Source organism: Terrapene carolina, unplaced genomic scaffold (genome assembly GCF_002925995.2).
Source record: "Terrapene carolina triunguis isolate 2854851 unplaced genomic scaffold, T_m_triunguis-2.0 Scaffold84, whole genome shotgun sequence".
Lineage (NCBI taxonomy): Eukaryota > Metazoa > Chordata > Testudines > Emydidae > Terrapene > Terrapene triunguis.
In genome coordinates this window covers 2,952,567-2,968,141 of record NW_020664435.1, presented here as the reverse complement: position 1 = coordinate 2,968,141, position 15,575 = coordinate 2,952,567, and the positions used below count along the sequence as shown (strand labels likewise).

Here is a 15,575-nt window from a genome sequence, read left to right as displayed (position 1 = left end):
CTCTAGAACACCATCAGCCACTGGGTTGTCCTGTGCATTTTATGTCAGCTGTTTAGATTGTGAGCTTCTTGAGGTTGGGACCATGTCTTCCTTTTCGTCTTGTGCAATGCTGGGCTTACTATTGACACTAATCAAATTAATGGTAAACCTTTGCTGTGCTTAGATAAGAGACTAATTTTACAGGCATGGTGTTTTATAGATCATATTAATGTTGACAATTCAGAACTGAAGAATTAATATTTTTAGCAATCTAGTCAAATGGGAATAGTGTGAAGCTTATTAGAAATTAATCGTGCGTTGTCGCTTGATATGATTGAATCTTTCTAGGTCAGAAAGATTGATGTTTATGAATTTTCTTTTATAAACATAATTGGTTTCTTCTTAAAGTACACAGTATCTTATCAGTGGGCTTATCCAATACACTATCTTATTTGTCACGCAGGAGTGTGTGTTGAAAATATTATATATAAAAATCTGCTTACAATCTCACTTGACTGATAGTTGGCTCAGTAAATGTGAACCTGCAATCTGCTGACCTCTGTAACTGAATTTGAGTTTCTTGTGCTCCTTTGTTGTGTTGATTAAAAATCACTGATGATGACATATGTTAAGATGTCTTTCAGATGCTAAAATTGTTTTCAGGTATGCAGGACCTTGAGTGCTCTTGCACTGTGTGGGTAACATGCTAGTCTCATTCTATTGACTCTGGGGCATATGTGGTGTGAAATATTAAACTGAATAGGTACACACCTGTGTAAGGGAGGGCTCCTTTTTCTTATACTTTTAAGGTAATTGGGTCTTTGGTTACAGAAAATATATGCAAGAAACTTATTTTTAGAATTTTCTTTTATATTAAAATGGGGGATAACATCCAGGCCAATGGATTGTAACATTGCATACTGTTTATATGCAGAGTGCTGTTGGTACTGCTTTTGTCTATCTTGCCATATTACTTCATCTTGATCCTATAAGTTGAAAGTTGGCAGTAGAATAAGTGCTACCAATATACTTAATTTAAGAATGAAGGATTGACAAATAAATTCTGCCATGATCTGAAGCCAATTTTTCCAGTATCCTAAATGGTCTGGCTATAATGGATAATCTGTTGATTCATTACATTTAAAGATTTGATTACTTGCATGATGCAGAGATTAGAGTAAAGTTGAAAATGAGAGAATGTCTGACATATTTTAACTTAAGCTTTTAAAAGTGGGGAGAGGCACATTTTGCATGGTGTGTATAAACGCCAGTTTTAAATCTGCAAGCAATGTTATAGTGGATAAATGGGAAAAATATAACTTTGGGCAGCTTGATTCCAAACTTTATTTAGGTCCAAAATTGAATGTTGTATTTATTTCTTTTACACATATGGGTCTTGACACTTGACCCAGATATTGATTTAGGTTATGGAAAGAGGCGAGATTAGCTGTTGTTGCTATGGAATAATTGAAGTTAATATTCTAAATTTCTTTTCTTTTTTTAGGTTTAACTATAGATCAACACATCACCTTGCATCCCATGGGTTTTATGAATTTTTAAATTGGTTTGATGAAAGAGCATGGTATCCACTGGGAAGAATAGTAGGTGGAACTGTAAGTACGAGAATGATCACTTCTTGGTGAATGTAAAAAATTCAGGATAACTACAAGTAAAATTACCACATGGGTTAAAGGAGAAACTAAATGTAATGTGCTCTTAATTGCCGTAATAGCCACAATAAGAATTTCAGTTACTACTAATACAATGTCAGCTTTATACCTCTAGTTCAGACAACTTACTGTCAATCAGTAGCCGCTTATACGTCAACTTTCAGTAACAGTAATTGAGACTATTATGACTCGTTCACAATCCTGTTGTCTTGTAGCATGTATCATTACAGACCTACCTCTTTGATGTAATGGATGACTATGCATTTTTCAATTGAAGCCAAGAGTAATGCTTGGCTTTTTCATGTTTATGGCCAAGGTTTAGATCTATTATATTTTTTTAAGTGGATATTTGAGTCTGTAGAAAATATTGGTCTGCACTGGGCAAATACTTTTCTTTTAGATTAAAAATAATGGGGGAAATGTAAAGATTTTCTAAGGAATATAAAAAATAAATGAGATCAAATTAATGTGGATGCAAGAATAGAAGAAAAAATTAAATGACATCAAATTGTGGTACAATGAAATGTCATTGATTTAAGGAAGACTGAGATTAGAAAGGTGTAAAGAGTTCTAATAACAAACAAATGTGTTGAAAACCCATAGAAGCACCTTTTCTTCAGTAATAAGAGAATAAATACCATTTAAGTGGATTTACAGAGTGTTATGCAATAAATTAAATGGTGATTTTATTTTTAAACAAAACATTTTAATAAACCAGCTCTATATAACTTTTTGAAATCCTTGTTAAAATGGATTAAAAATATAATTTCATCTTTAATTCCTGGCCTATTTCAGAAGGTCTCTTAACATATTTAGTGGTTTTTGTTCAACTTCAGAGTTTCACCTCTGAAACTAAGTCTTGGAGACATTTAGGGGAATACCCATGTTAAAGTTTAATTTAGCAGAAATGTATTACTTATATTGTTTTTGCAGGGCAGTTAAGGCATTTGAAATTTTTTAATGTTCTAGTCTAGTGTTTAGGCACCATTGTTTCATTGAACTCCTAATATTGTAGAGTAAAACTATTACTTAGAATGTTTTATTATCTGAAATCCTGTAGTAGATATAGTTGATATTAGATTCAACAGACTCATGTAAATCTGTGCTACACTTCCATGGAGGTCATCTTAATTCTGTTCAATTGTTTTTTTTAATATTTCATAGTCAAAGTTTCCTACTGTTTAAAATACTTTGCACTTAAATATATAAAATAGTATATATCTGAGGGTGGGTGGATGGGTTGTTTGTTTACAGGCAGTGACTTAATCATTGCAAAATTCTGAAATGTAGGCTAATATCTCCCACTTTACAGGTGTGGAAAATGGAAGCACTGCAAGATTAAACAATTTGGCAGAAGTCACATAGGAAGCCTATGATAGAACTAGGAATTTAGAACTGTTTGAAAAATGACAAAAATTTAAAAAAACTGTACATAAAGTTTTTGGGAAATGTTTCAATTTTGCATCACTTTCAGATGGCTTGAAATTTTCTGAATAGCTTTACTAGAAATAGAACATACGTCTCTTGGTCTTGTGCCTGACCTACAAGATCATCTTCCTTATAACAACTTCCAGGGTAGATAAAATTTGAATCTGTATGTGTTGCTTCATCGTTTATTTGGAGGAAATGGTTTCTTGCACATGTTGTCAACAATCATTTAATATAATTTAAAGTGTGGCAAATTGCCTTAAGTTGTTGTATCAGATATGTTGAAAGCAGTGTTAGAATAATTTCGTTTTTCTCTGCATGTGACTGACTTCAACCAAGAAATAAGTAACTTTTGTTGTATGCAAATAGATTTACAGTCAACCCTTTCTGCAATCCTGAAATATTATTATTTGATTTTCTTTCTCTTTTCTTCTAGGTCTACCCTGGATTGATGGTGACAGCAGGCCTTATACATTGGATTTTAAATATGCTAAATGTCACAGTCCACATAAGAGATGTATGTGTATTCCTAGCACCAGTTTTTAGCGGCCTTACATCTATTTCTACTTTTCTGCTCACCAGAGAACTGTGGAACCAAGGAGCAGGGCTTTTAGCTGCCTGTTTTATTGCTATAGTTCCAGGTTACATATCTCGATCAGTAGCAGGATCCTTTGACAATGAAGGCATAGCTATTTTTGCACTGCAGTTCACGTACTATTTGTGGGTAAGTAATTGCTCAGATTCGCTATTTTTTTTCCTATTCTCCTGACCTTACTCCTGGCCTTTGCCTTAGGATCCAATTTTGGATCCTTAGAATTTTTTTCTTCCTTCTATAATTCTCATTGCCTTCTAGAATAGGTTTAGAGAAAGATTGGATAGGCACCCAAAAGTAACATATGACCATCTGCCACACTGTTGCTCCTCAGTTTGTTAAATCAGCCTGTCATGCTACTTTTCAAGGGATGTTCTCTAACAATAAGGGGTTTACATTTTCAGCTCAAACAGTGGTTTTCTTGTATTTGATTCTGTGGCTATGTGTGAAGTGATGAAAATAGAGTTAAGCTAGCATTTTTTAAACAGTCTGCTTGCTAGCATGGCTTGAACACATTCCTGTATCATTACATGACAAAAAGAGGCAGGGGCAGAATTAAGCTACTGGGTTTTTCTGGACTATTGAAAGTAATCTGAGAAGTTCTGCATAGCAAATACAACTGAACACAAATTAGACAATGTGGGGCAGAGCCAGACAAACAGGGTCCACATTAATAGCCGTGTGCTTTTGATACAGCACAAATATTGTTCTTGTCTCACATGCAATTAAACCAGAGCTAAACAGAATCATTATATTTTATAAAGCATTGTATTGTATTGTAGGGTGGTTCAGCGGATACCGTACTGAGTTAATTTAGCCACTCTGCTTTGGGGCATGAAAATAGTCAATGGTTATTGTGATTCACACAATTCACAATTGCTATTCTGTAAATGAAAGTCTTTATGTACTACAGAATAAACAGAACAAAATAGGAGAGTAGTGTTTTATTGTATGTTGGAGGGACACTTTGAGGGTTGTATATTCATCAACTAAACTACAACTCAGTGTGCAGTTTAATTCAACAATATAGTGTACATTTTGTTATAGTATAGAAATGAGAACACACAATCTCAAGATATAGAATATCACAGCATCTATTGCCCTAGAACTGTTTCCTGTCCAATCACTTGTTCAGGCATCCCCCTCATGAAAAATTGCTAAACAGTACTGTTCCCAAAAAAAAGAAAGAGAGAGAGAGAGGGAGAAATTTAAAGGAAATTATCCCCAATTTTTTTTGTTAAATTTGAAACATTTAACATTTTCTGATTGTCTGTTAGCAGTAGAGCCAAAGTTACTAACTTATCATAGCTTTGAACAATAGAAGTAGTGCCTTAACAGTAGAGGGGAAAGCCCCATCCCTTTTTAGATTTGAGAATATGTAACATGTATCTGTAAATTCAAATTCAGATTGTTAATACTAGCTTTAGTCATTGCATTAACAAATCCACAGGATTGCTTTGTGGGTCTCAAACTTAAATGCTTACTTTCATATCTCCATGAAGCTTACTTACACAAAGTATCTTTAATTTCTGCATCAGAGATGACCATTACCAGTATAAAGTTCTGCTAGTTCATCATTTTATGCCTTAGCATGTATGTCTTGAAACCCAGACCTAATGACTTTCCTAAAGGAATGGCCGCTGCAATGGTATAGCTGAAGAGGCTAGAGGCTATGAAACAGATTTCAAAGTAACAAGCACTTCAACACACCAAGTAGGACCTCAACATGGTCCTTGCTGCTTGTCCTTCTCAAAGTCTGACTTCTTAGCTTCCTAAGATGCAGTTTTTGGCAGATCTGTCCTAAAAGAAGTAATTTGTTACAATATCGCATATATCTGCTGCTGCTCTGGGTTGGTTATATTTCTGTTTATGTAAAATAGAGATTATTAGACAAATCCTCTCCATAACAAGTTGGTGTCAGGGAATACAGAAACACAGCTTGTACCTGTAATTCATTTTGTGCTTCCGAATATACCGTACTCTTGATTAACCCCAGCAGAGTGGCAATACAAAATTCTTATTGTTACTGGTATTACAAGTACATGTTTATGGCTGGAGATCATTAGTTTGTTTTTCCTGTGTTTCCCCTAAGTTTCTATTGTACTGGGTGGTCTACTTTTGTTAAACAGTTCCTTACTATATACACCTCTACCTCGATATAACGCTGTCCTCGGGAGCCAAAAAATCGTACCGCGTTATAGGTGAAACCGCGTTATATTGAACTTGCTTGGATCCACCGGAGTGCGCAGTCCTGACCCCCTCTCCCCTCCCCCCCCCGGAGCATTACATCCGAATTCGTGTTATATCGGGTCGCGTTATATCGGGGTAGAAGTGTATTACACGTCTTTCTATTTGTGAAGTATTTGAAACTTGGGCTGCATTATGCTGTGGGAAGAATCCAGGAAGTTGTTTGGCCAACTGTTGCTGAATTGGGAGGTCCAGGAAGATGCATGATCAGTATCTGATAACCCAAAACAAAATTGCAGTTGTAAACTTTTATTTTTCATGGTTGTTCAGATGTATATAGAATTAACCTGTGCTGTTACTTGAAAATAATTTGGACATGGGGGTGGTGTCTGTTGTATTGTAAGTCATATTTAACTGAGGTCTATGTCTAATCCTGTTGTGTCTGCATAAATTGTTGTAGAATTGCTACAGAAATGAAAATTTAATTTAATTATTAAAAAAAACCTATCTCTTGTTCTTATCAACTTCCAAAATGTGAACGAGATAGAAATAGGTAACAGTGATGTCTGCCTGAGTCTGCAGACAGCCAGAAAACTAGTTCTGTGAGATATAAATTGATTCTATTAGTTTTGAAGTCTAATTACAATTTAAATGTCAACAATAAGGACTTATCTACATGGTAAAATTTCCTGGAATAATTATTCTGCTATACTTAACCCAGTCAGAATAATTACTTTTTCTTTTGAAGAAAAGTAATTATTTTTATTCTGGAATAGTGTCCACACAATGGCTTATACCTGCATAACTGTAGTGGAATAATTATTCTGCTCTAGCTATGTTGGGAAATTTCCCCATGTAGACAAGCCATAAGTCATTGTTGATGATCTTAGTACAAACAGTAGGCTGACTTCTTTTTGTTATTGTTGAAGTAGTCAATATTGTGGCAGGTTGCAGTGAGGACCTACTTGCTCCCAACCATTGCTGGGGTAAGGAACAAAAAGTTCACTCATCTCTCCCCAAACTTAAAGTCAATCTCTATTCTTACTCACAAGGGAGAGGGAAAGAGAAAGTGTAGCACCAAAACACAAAACCATCTTTCGCACCTTCATGAGCCGAAACCCCAGCTATTCCTTATCTGCTGTCAAAACGTCTAGCTTTACCCAACACCCAGCAGTGTAATAATTCATCAAAACGAAAATCTACACAATGTTGACAATCTTAAATTTGGAAGTACAGAAAAATATGTAGTTATTTATCAAAGTAAATAATAAAGACTACTGGACTGGTAAAGCAGTAGTAGTCCACAACTGAGGTTTAATGTATTATAAAGAATACAGAGCCTTCCCACCAACCCCTAAAAAAGAATCGATCAGTAGTTGTTACCATAGATTCAAAATATTATATTGTATTAACAAATATTTTGTTTGACAGCCCAACAAATTGTCATGGACTCTCACAGTCAAAATGGGTTCTTTACATCTAGCACATCGTCTGTAAATCAGATAATACTCTCAACACCTGTGGAACCCCATTGTCTTCAGCTTATGCCTTCAGTGATACCTGCATATTCCCACTACCCTTAAGTGGGTTTTCAAAGTTATTTTTCAGAATAGAACAGCACTTACCCTAATAATATGATACAAGGACTGACAGAGCAGCAGTGGTGAGAGTTTTGATGGTCATCATCCAGAGGAGTGGCCATATGCTCTATGTTTACACCAATCTTAAAGTAGCACAAAGATGCTGCAACTACTATTCTGCCTCAGAGGTTGAAGTATTTAGTGCAGTGGTTCTCAACCTGTAGCCCCCAGACCGCTTGCAGCCCAGTCAGCACACACCTCAGGGCCATATAGGTAGTATATATATTGTGTGGATGCAGCCCACATAACACACCAAGAGCTGCCTATAAGGGCCCACAATGGTAAATAGGATGAGAACCACTGAACTAGTGTGTCATGTCCTAGCATCAATTTGAGTGAAAAGTTGGATATAGGCTATTATGGTTGATTGGCCTTATGCAGGTGAACCGAATTGCACTGTTGCTTTATTTTATGGAAGATGTCTTTCTGAACTACATCCATGAATTTTGAAGGTGGGCAGTTAAATTCCTAAAACACAAACTGATCGTGGGAGTCTTTTTGCTTTAACCCATACTTTTCATAAAAAGGTACATTTTTTTTGGCTTGGGTGACAGAATTTTGTAATGCTATTTTTAATTGCTTTGTCTAATATTGTAACTTGTAATTCTTGAATACTTGATTTTTTCTTTTTTTTAAAGGTGAAGTCTGTGAAAACTGGGTCAGTCTTTTGGACAATATGCTGCTGTCTATCTTATTTTTATATGGTAAGCCTTTTATTTGTACATAAACTAAGCTGTTTCTGTTCAATCTAGTTGAATGGAAATAAGTTTTGGTTTTGTATTTTTTAAATTAACTTACAGCTGCTTCTGCTGGCCTAATTAAGTCAAAGAAGAGGGCAGATGTTTACTTTTCTGCTCAGAACCTTTTGTAAAGATTTGTGTTCTCTGGGAAATAAATTTTCCCTTGTATGAATAGGCCAGGAATTTTGGAATGGAGCAGACAGATTCCTTTGGTGATGGAGTTGGTGGAGGCTCAAAATGAGTAGAGATGATCTGACAATAGAAGAGATAATTTCATTCGGAGTGAATTGGTGGATCTTGGGTGGATGGCCGCAGTAAAAGTGGGGCTAAGTGAATCTAGTTTATCAAAGAGAAGTTTAAGAAGTGATTTGATGACCACCTGGAAGTTTGTACACTGGGAGAAGGTAACTGTGTACTAGAAGGTTAATTGATGTAGCAAACAAAAGCGTATAACAGGATCTAATGGCTGGAAGTTGAAGCAATTGTCGATTGGAAAAATTATTTATGTAGCGCTAGAGATCTACATAGCAGCTCAAGCTTATACAAAAGGGTCTCTGTCCAGAGGAGCTTACATTTTAAACTAAAGAATACTAAAATAGCAATAGGATTGTGATTGGGATTTGTGTGTGAATACAGTATCTAGGGTCACTCCTGGGGGCATTCTGTGCCTAAAAATTCTGCGCACAGTATTTTAAAATTCTGCAAACTTTATTTGTCAAAATAACGCTACATAATCATGCCAGTTTCAATTATTTTGGTACTTGCTGACAGGTATTTTGAAATAAATTATGTCTGTAACAATACAGACATACACAAAAATTCCCCCAGGAGTAGAGAGTTAAAGAAATCCCAATGACAATGCAGTTCCTGTTTCTCTGCCTCCCCCCCTCACCCTCTGAGCCAGTCAGGGCCCAGACACCCACAATCCCTCCTCACCCCCCGAGCCCAGATACCCGCACCCCCTTACCCCCGAGCCCAGCCATGGCTCCCCCAGCCCAGATACCCGCCCCCCTCCCCCTGCAGAGCCCAGGGGTCCAGAGGGAGAAACAGCCTGATGCTTAGTCCCAGGCTTGTGTGGAGTTTCGTGAGTGCTGCCCCCTCCTTCCCTCAGTTGCCAGGCACCCTCTAGCTCCCTGTCTCCCCCCAGCAGTGTCTTCTATGTGTGAGCTGGGCTCTGCCGGGTCCAGTGGCCCTTAGTGGCAGCCAGCAGTTCTGCAGCCCATTTCTGTGGGGGAAAGGAAATCCTGCATGCACAATGTTAATTTCTGCAAAATTCTGCATTGTGCAGTGGTGCAGAATTCCCCCAGGAGTATAGGGTGCAGCCTAAACCCCTTTTAACACCCCCTCCCCCCCCCCACAACTAAATACTGGCTGTAAGCCTTTTCTTTTACATCGCATTGTCCTCTAAAGCACATTTATTTCATATTATGGTAGAGTGGTTGTGAAACCATACATAAGGATGTGTTACATATTTCTGTTTTGATATACAGTCATGTACAAATTAGACCTGGGTTTGTTATGCTAGTATAGTATAGCCTTTCTACTACACCTACATATTCTGATGGGAGATCCTTTTAAAAACGACCATTTGCAAAATTCAGTCAAATAACAAAAGAAGTGGTAATGCATTTTTACTGCTGGAAATCATGAGGGAGATTCTGAGATTCATGATGAGATTCTGCCACTTATTTGTTGAGTAGCATCTTTGGGTCAGACACACATTGGGGGGGGGGGGGGGGGGGAAAGGACTGTGTGCAAAGCAAAACGAAGTATCAAAATCCCTGGCTATATCTACCCATCAATGTCACAATGCCTGAGTTGAACTAGAGGGTATATTGCATATTTTTCCTTTGTTTTAAGGGACAGAATAAACTAATTAAGTGCTAAAATTTGGCCAGGGTTTAAGATTAATAGTAAGAATAAAGTTCCTTCATTTTCAGGGAAGGTACTTGCATTATCTCTTGTGAGTCTTTGCAATATAGCTGTTCCATTTGTGGAAGAATTAATGAGACCTTTAGTTGCTGCTGAGGTTTTAATCAAGTTCCTTATATGCGTTTTTTCCAAGATCAGTCTTTAGGACTGGACATAAATGTATCCTCCAATGTAACATTATCTTTTTAATGAAATCAGTGTTCTTTAAACTATTAGCTGAGAATTAAATGGTAAAAATTGCAATTTTGGGGTAGTAAACTTCATTCTGCATTGCAAAAATCAAAGAAGTAGCTCATTTGAAAAGAGGAATAGCTACTGCATTGACTGAAAAGTTATGCATGTATTTGCAAACTGACTGGCGATATTTATCTCAATTAAAGTTTATGTACTGACTAGCTCACTGTTAATGTGACCCACAGAATTGTCTTTAAAAAAGTAACTTTTCTAATTCTTGCTCTCAAGCTCCATTATTATTATTTGTATTTATTATTAGCATTTATTTAATACCCATCACTATGGCTTAGGATGTCTTTCCATAGTGATGACCATGTTTTTAAATACCAAGTTTTGCACTGAGACAGTCTTAATCAGGCGTGCTCTCCTGCTGCCTGTGGCTTTACCGCTCCACTAGGAATCCAGGATTTAATTAGTTGAGAGAGACTGGGCAAAGAGGTACATCTTGAGCTCTTTTTTTAAGTGGACATATTTGGGCTTTTAACTATCTTTCCTTAGACAACAAATTTTAGAGGCACAAGCTGATTGAGAGAGCTTTACCACCAGCATTCGCAAACCTTCACCTTTATCGCTGTTATGATCTTCAATCATGCACATGTTCTCCCTTCACCCCACACCAGTTATCATCTAAAAAGTCTCATATAAAGCCTATATTGGAATAAAGAAATTTTTTTGTGAATGTAATGATACTACTGTGTTAATAAATAGTACATAAATAGAGCTGTAAACTATCAGATTCTTTCTCAAGTTATATTTAAATTATCTAATTTACAGTTTAATTTCCCATAGGTCTCTGCATGGGGTGGTTATGTTTTCATCATCAACCTTATTCCACTGCATGTGTTTGTGTTGCTGTTGATGCAGAGATACAGCCGGAGGGTCTACATAGGTGAGTGTTCTGACTCTCTCTAAAAATCAGTTATTTGAGAAGTGGTTTCTATTCTCTTCTTACTGAACAGTCAGTTCTATTTGGGAGGCATTAAATACAGGAATGTGAAATTAATAACTTAACTACATCTATTACGCTAAATGGGAAATTAATAATTTCATATCAAGTCTTATTATATTAGTCATGTGCTGTATACCCATTAGCTTATTGTTTACAAAATAAAAAAGATAAGGATGTGATACATGTTTAGTTCACGTTGTTTCTAAACTCTCAAGTGTTATTTCCTAGCTAGTGTTTTTTTCCTTTTAGTATTCCATGTGGGAAGGGGAAATTCACTGAATCTTCACTGAGTTGTTTAATATTTTTAAAATTCTTTAATGCACAGGTTTCATATGTCTGTACTTTCTGTATGATTTAATTGCAGCTTTATAAAAGCTATCCAGCAAAAAATTGAAAACCCATCTATAATATGCTGTCTCACATAACGAGAGACAGAGCAGCATTCCACAAGTGTGTCTGTTCAAATAAAATGTTGTGTATTGCCAAGACTTTCAAAAGTGACCAATGATTTTTAGCTGCCCAACTTAGCACACCTTAAAGGGACCTAATCTTTAATAAGTATTGAGCATCTACTCTCTGACAATAAGGACCCTTAGGGTAGCTCAAATTGGGCACATAAAATGGAAAAGGAACTGAAATGGACCCATTATAAAATATAGGAAAAGCTGTCTCCCATATACAAACTTCACATAGAAGCCATTTTTTTCTTTTATTAAACTTGGGTTAATTTTAGTTTATCAGCAAATTTAAGATCTAAAGAGCAGTTTAGAGTGGGGATGAGGGTAGAAGCTCCCTGTGAATGGGGTGGGTGGAGGGAAAGCAAGGAGAGCTACTGTGACTGGGGGAAACAGCCAGCTACAGACTCAGAAGGAGTATCCTGGTAGTTCCTACTGCCATTCCTATGGCACTTCCTTGCCCACTGACTGCTGTGCTCCACATACACCCCTTCCTTGCCCCCCCCCCCCCGTCGTTCTCGTGGCTGGTGTATTGATGTCCCCCACCACCACCTAGATGCTGTCCTGTCTCCTGGGGAGGCTGGAAGGCAGGACTGATCTGGGCCAGGGAGTCCTACCTGCTTCTCAGCAGCAAGCCTGATCTCATGCACCATCTTCAGTGGCTCCTCTAGTCCTTCTTCCAAGTCCTGCTCTTGTGCTTTTCTCCCCCACTGCATCACCACTTATGTGCTGGACCAGAGCTGGGCCCTGCTCTCTGGGGGTGCAGAAATATAGATCCATCCCTCCAGTATTTCCTTGGTGGGGTTATAGCTCTGACCTCTTTATTCCCCCTTCTTCCCCGTTCCACTGCCCCTGGTTTGGAGCTTTATTTTTTTTTATTTTTTTAAATTGAAATTCTAAAAACAAAATCAGTTTTAAAAAGATTAAATCAATTTTTATCCACCTTGGGGGATAGTGAACCTCTCTTTGACTAACTACTGCAAAGCTGTCTAGTATTGCAGGCTTCACCATTATTAAGAGTGTAATTAATTTGTAAACTGAAGATAATTATAGAAGAGAGTATATGTATTTTGTAAAATTATATTAAGTTTAGTAAAGCTTATTGCGCATTTTTACTCAGTTCTGTTTCACGTCTGGTGACTTTGGCTTTGCAGCAGTAAGCAAGACCTCTCTTGCAATTAACAGAATGAGAGAACATCTGTTCTAAAATAGAGCTGGGCACTTGGTTTTATGCAGCATAGTTTTAAATGTTATCAAGTCACTGGTGTGTGGTGTAGTCTTCATTTTACTTTTTAAATTCCTAGTAAGTGAAGTAATAAGAGAAAGTATTGATTTCCCCCCCCCGCTTTATGTAATATCTCATTTTTCATGTTAACTTGATTTTAATGGGACTTTAATCAGGATAAACAGAGCATTAGTATAGTATGCATTCTTTGATCCATGTATATGCTGGTTTTTTGGTCAATTGCTATACATAGTTGGAAATGTTTGCATTATAAAATTAGAAGCTTTCATTTGGTCATACCTTTACTTTTCAACTCAGGCAATGCTGCTGTGATCCAAAAATGTACATGTTTGTGACTAGAATAATGTAATAAACAGTTTCCTGAGGGATGTATAAAGTATTATACAGTGTGTGGACTCCAGTAAAAATATGAGGACATAGCAACTCATGCTGGAAATGAGATTTGTAATTTGTACTTCAGATGAGGTGAACATTTATTTTTTTCTATAATTCTTCTTTCCCCTCTCTTTTGTAATGGAAATTGTATGAAAAAAAATTACAAATATAAATGTTTTAAAAGGAGTCTGACATGCTCTATGCAGTGAGAGGTCACTAAAGATACTGAGGCAAGAGGATGGAAAAAGACCCAGTTGGGTAGTGCCTGTATTTGCATTAACCAGACTTCACTGAGTGAAACACAGGTCTGGTCTACGCTTAATGCTTGGGTTGACATAGCTATGGCGCTCAGGGGCCGGCTGTAGTTATGCCAGTCTAAACTCCCTGTATAGATGTGGCTAGGTCAGCAGAAGAACACCTCCATCGACCTAGCTGCTGTGGCTTGGGGCGGTGGAAGTTACTACAGCGACAGGAAAACGCCTTGCATTGAGCATCTGTGGTAAAGTTCTGCATCAGCATAGCTATGGCACCATAATGTAGATATGTCCAAAGTTAAGAATCTAACTACTAATTTCAGTTCATTGCAGTTTATTCCAAAGGCCTATCCAAAAAAGTACCTTACTTTCCCTGTTGTTGATACATGTATTTCTTAATTTAGAACCTTTGAGGTCTTCCCAAAGACATCATGAAAGCCTCAAACTCCTGTTCTGAAAGAAGGCATTTGAAAAAGGACAGAGGTTCTACATAATTACAGTATTTTAAAACAGTGATAGAGATTCATTTAAGTGCTGAAACCATAGTTGCCAACAATAATCAATATTACAGTTCCTTGTGTACTTACCTTTATCCAGTCTTTAAGACTCCCTTTTATAAGAAGAAAAGAGTAATGTAATTGCCACATCACTTGATAGAAAAACAATAGGATTCTCCCTCCTCCTTCCATTTTTTGGCCATATATAAAAGGAAAATCTATACTTAGCATGAGTTACATATCACTTCCTCTACCTGTCATCATGTTTACCCTTGAGTATTCTAGAGAAAAAGAACACGTGGAAGAGAAGTCAAACTCACATAATGGCAGTATTTAAAACTAATTGTTTTTAAACAGTTGAAAGTGCTGATGCAATACCTGAGCTGTGACTGAGAAATAGTAATCTACCTTTATACCTTTCTGATACTGAGGGGTGTCTGCAGCAGGTTGCTTACTGATGCAAATTAAACCAAACTGAGGGCTACTGGTTGACAGGTGCAACAATGGCACATCCTTTGCCATCCAAGGGTGTCCATTGGCTATGGGGGAGGGGAACGGAGAAAATGTCTGAAAGTCTGGTCTGCTGACCTTTAAAACTGCTTTATTTGCCTAGAGACACAAAGTAACCCTAACCTACAGGAAGATCGGGAGGTATAGAGTTTATATATATATTTGGGGTATAAACCTGATGGAAAGTTGACTATATTCTTGCACTTTTAATGTACAAATTATATCTTGAAGATACCAGTGAGAGAGAGGCTTCATACAGACAGATGATTCATGTGTATCTGATATCAAATCATGACTTCAGTATATGGGTTTGGTATAGTTAATAGCACATTTTTAACAATATCAAAAATATTCAGGCATATCTGTGAAGGTTGCTGGAAAGGGAAGTGGATTTTTCTGACATGCCATTATAGATAAGAGAACCAGTTTTCAAAAGCCCATACAAATTTGGGAGAATAAAGAATGGTCTTAGATTGCAAATGAGACGGTGTCTGTAATGCCTAATAATTCATTGGAATGCAAAAGTCACTTTTTAACTCTCACAACATTATCATGGTGCATGTAAAATTCATTTAATAGGTTCAAGTATCAGAGGGGTAGCCGTGTTAGTCTGAATCTGTAAAAAGCAACAGAGGGTCCTGTGGCACCTTTAAGACTAACAGAAGTATTGGGAGCATAAGCTTTCATGGGTAAGAACCTCACTTCTTCAGATGCAAGTAATGGAAATCTCCAGAGGCAGGTATAAATCAGTATGGAGATAACGAGGTTAGTTCAATCAGGGAGGGTGAGGTGCTCTGCTAGCAGTTGAGGTGTGAACACCAAGGGAGGAGAAACTGCTTCTGTAGTTGGATAGCCATTCACAGTCTTTGTTTAATCCTGATCTGATG

At 37.1% G+C, this 15,575-nt stretch overlaps 1 protein-coding gene across 1 annotated transcript in view; it reads left to right on the top strand.

Moving 5' to 3' along the window:
* The window catches only part of STT3B (STT3 oligosaccharyltransferase complex catalytic subunit B), an 83,950-nt gene that overhangs the window by 35,620 nt on the left and 32,755 nt on the right, over positions 1–15,575 (top strand). Inside the window, exons 2-5 of the mRNA XM_024214624.3 lie at positions 1,484–1,592; positions 3,514–3,801; positions 8,135–8,200; positions 11,192–11,291. Of these exons, the coding sequence (XP_024070392.1) occupies positions 1,484–1,592; positions 3,514–3,801; positions 8,135–8,200; positions 11,192–11,291 (563 nt within the window). The remainder of the gene's footprint in view (positions 1–1,483; positions 1,593–3,513; positions 3,802–8,134; positions 8,201–11,191; positions 11,292–15,575) is intronic.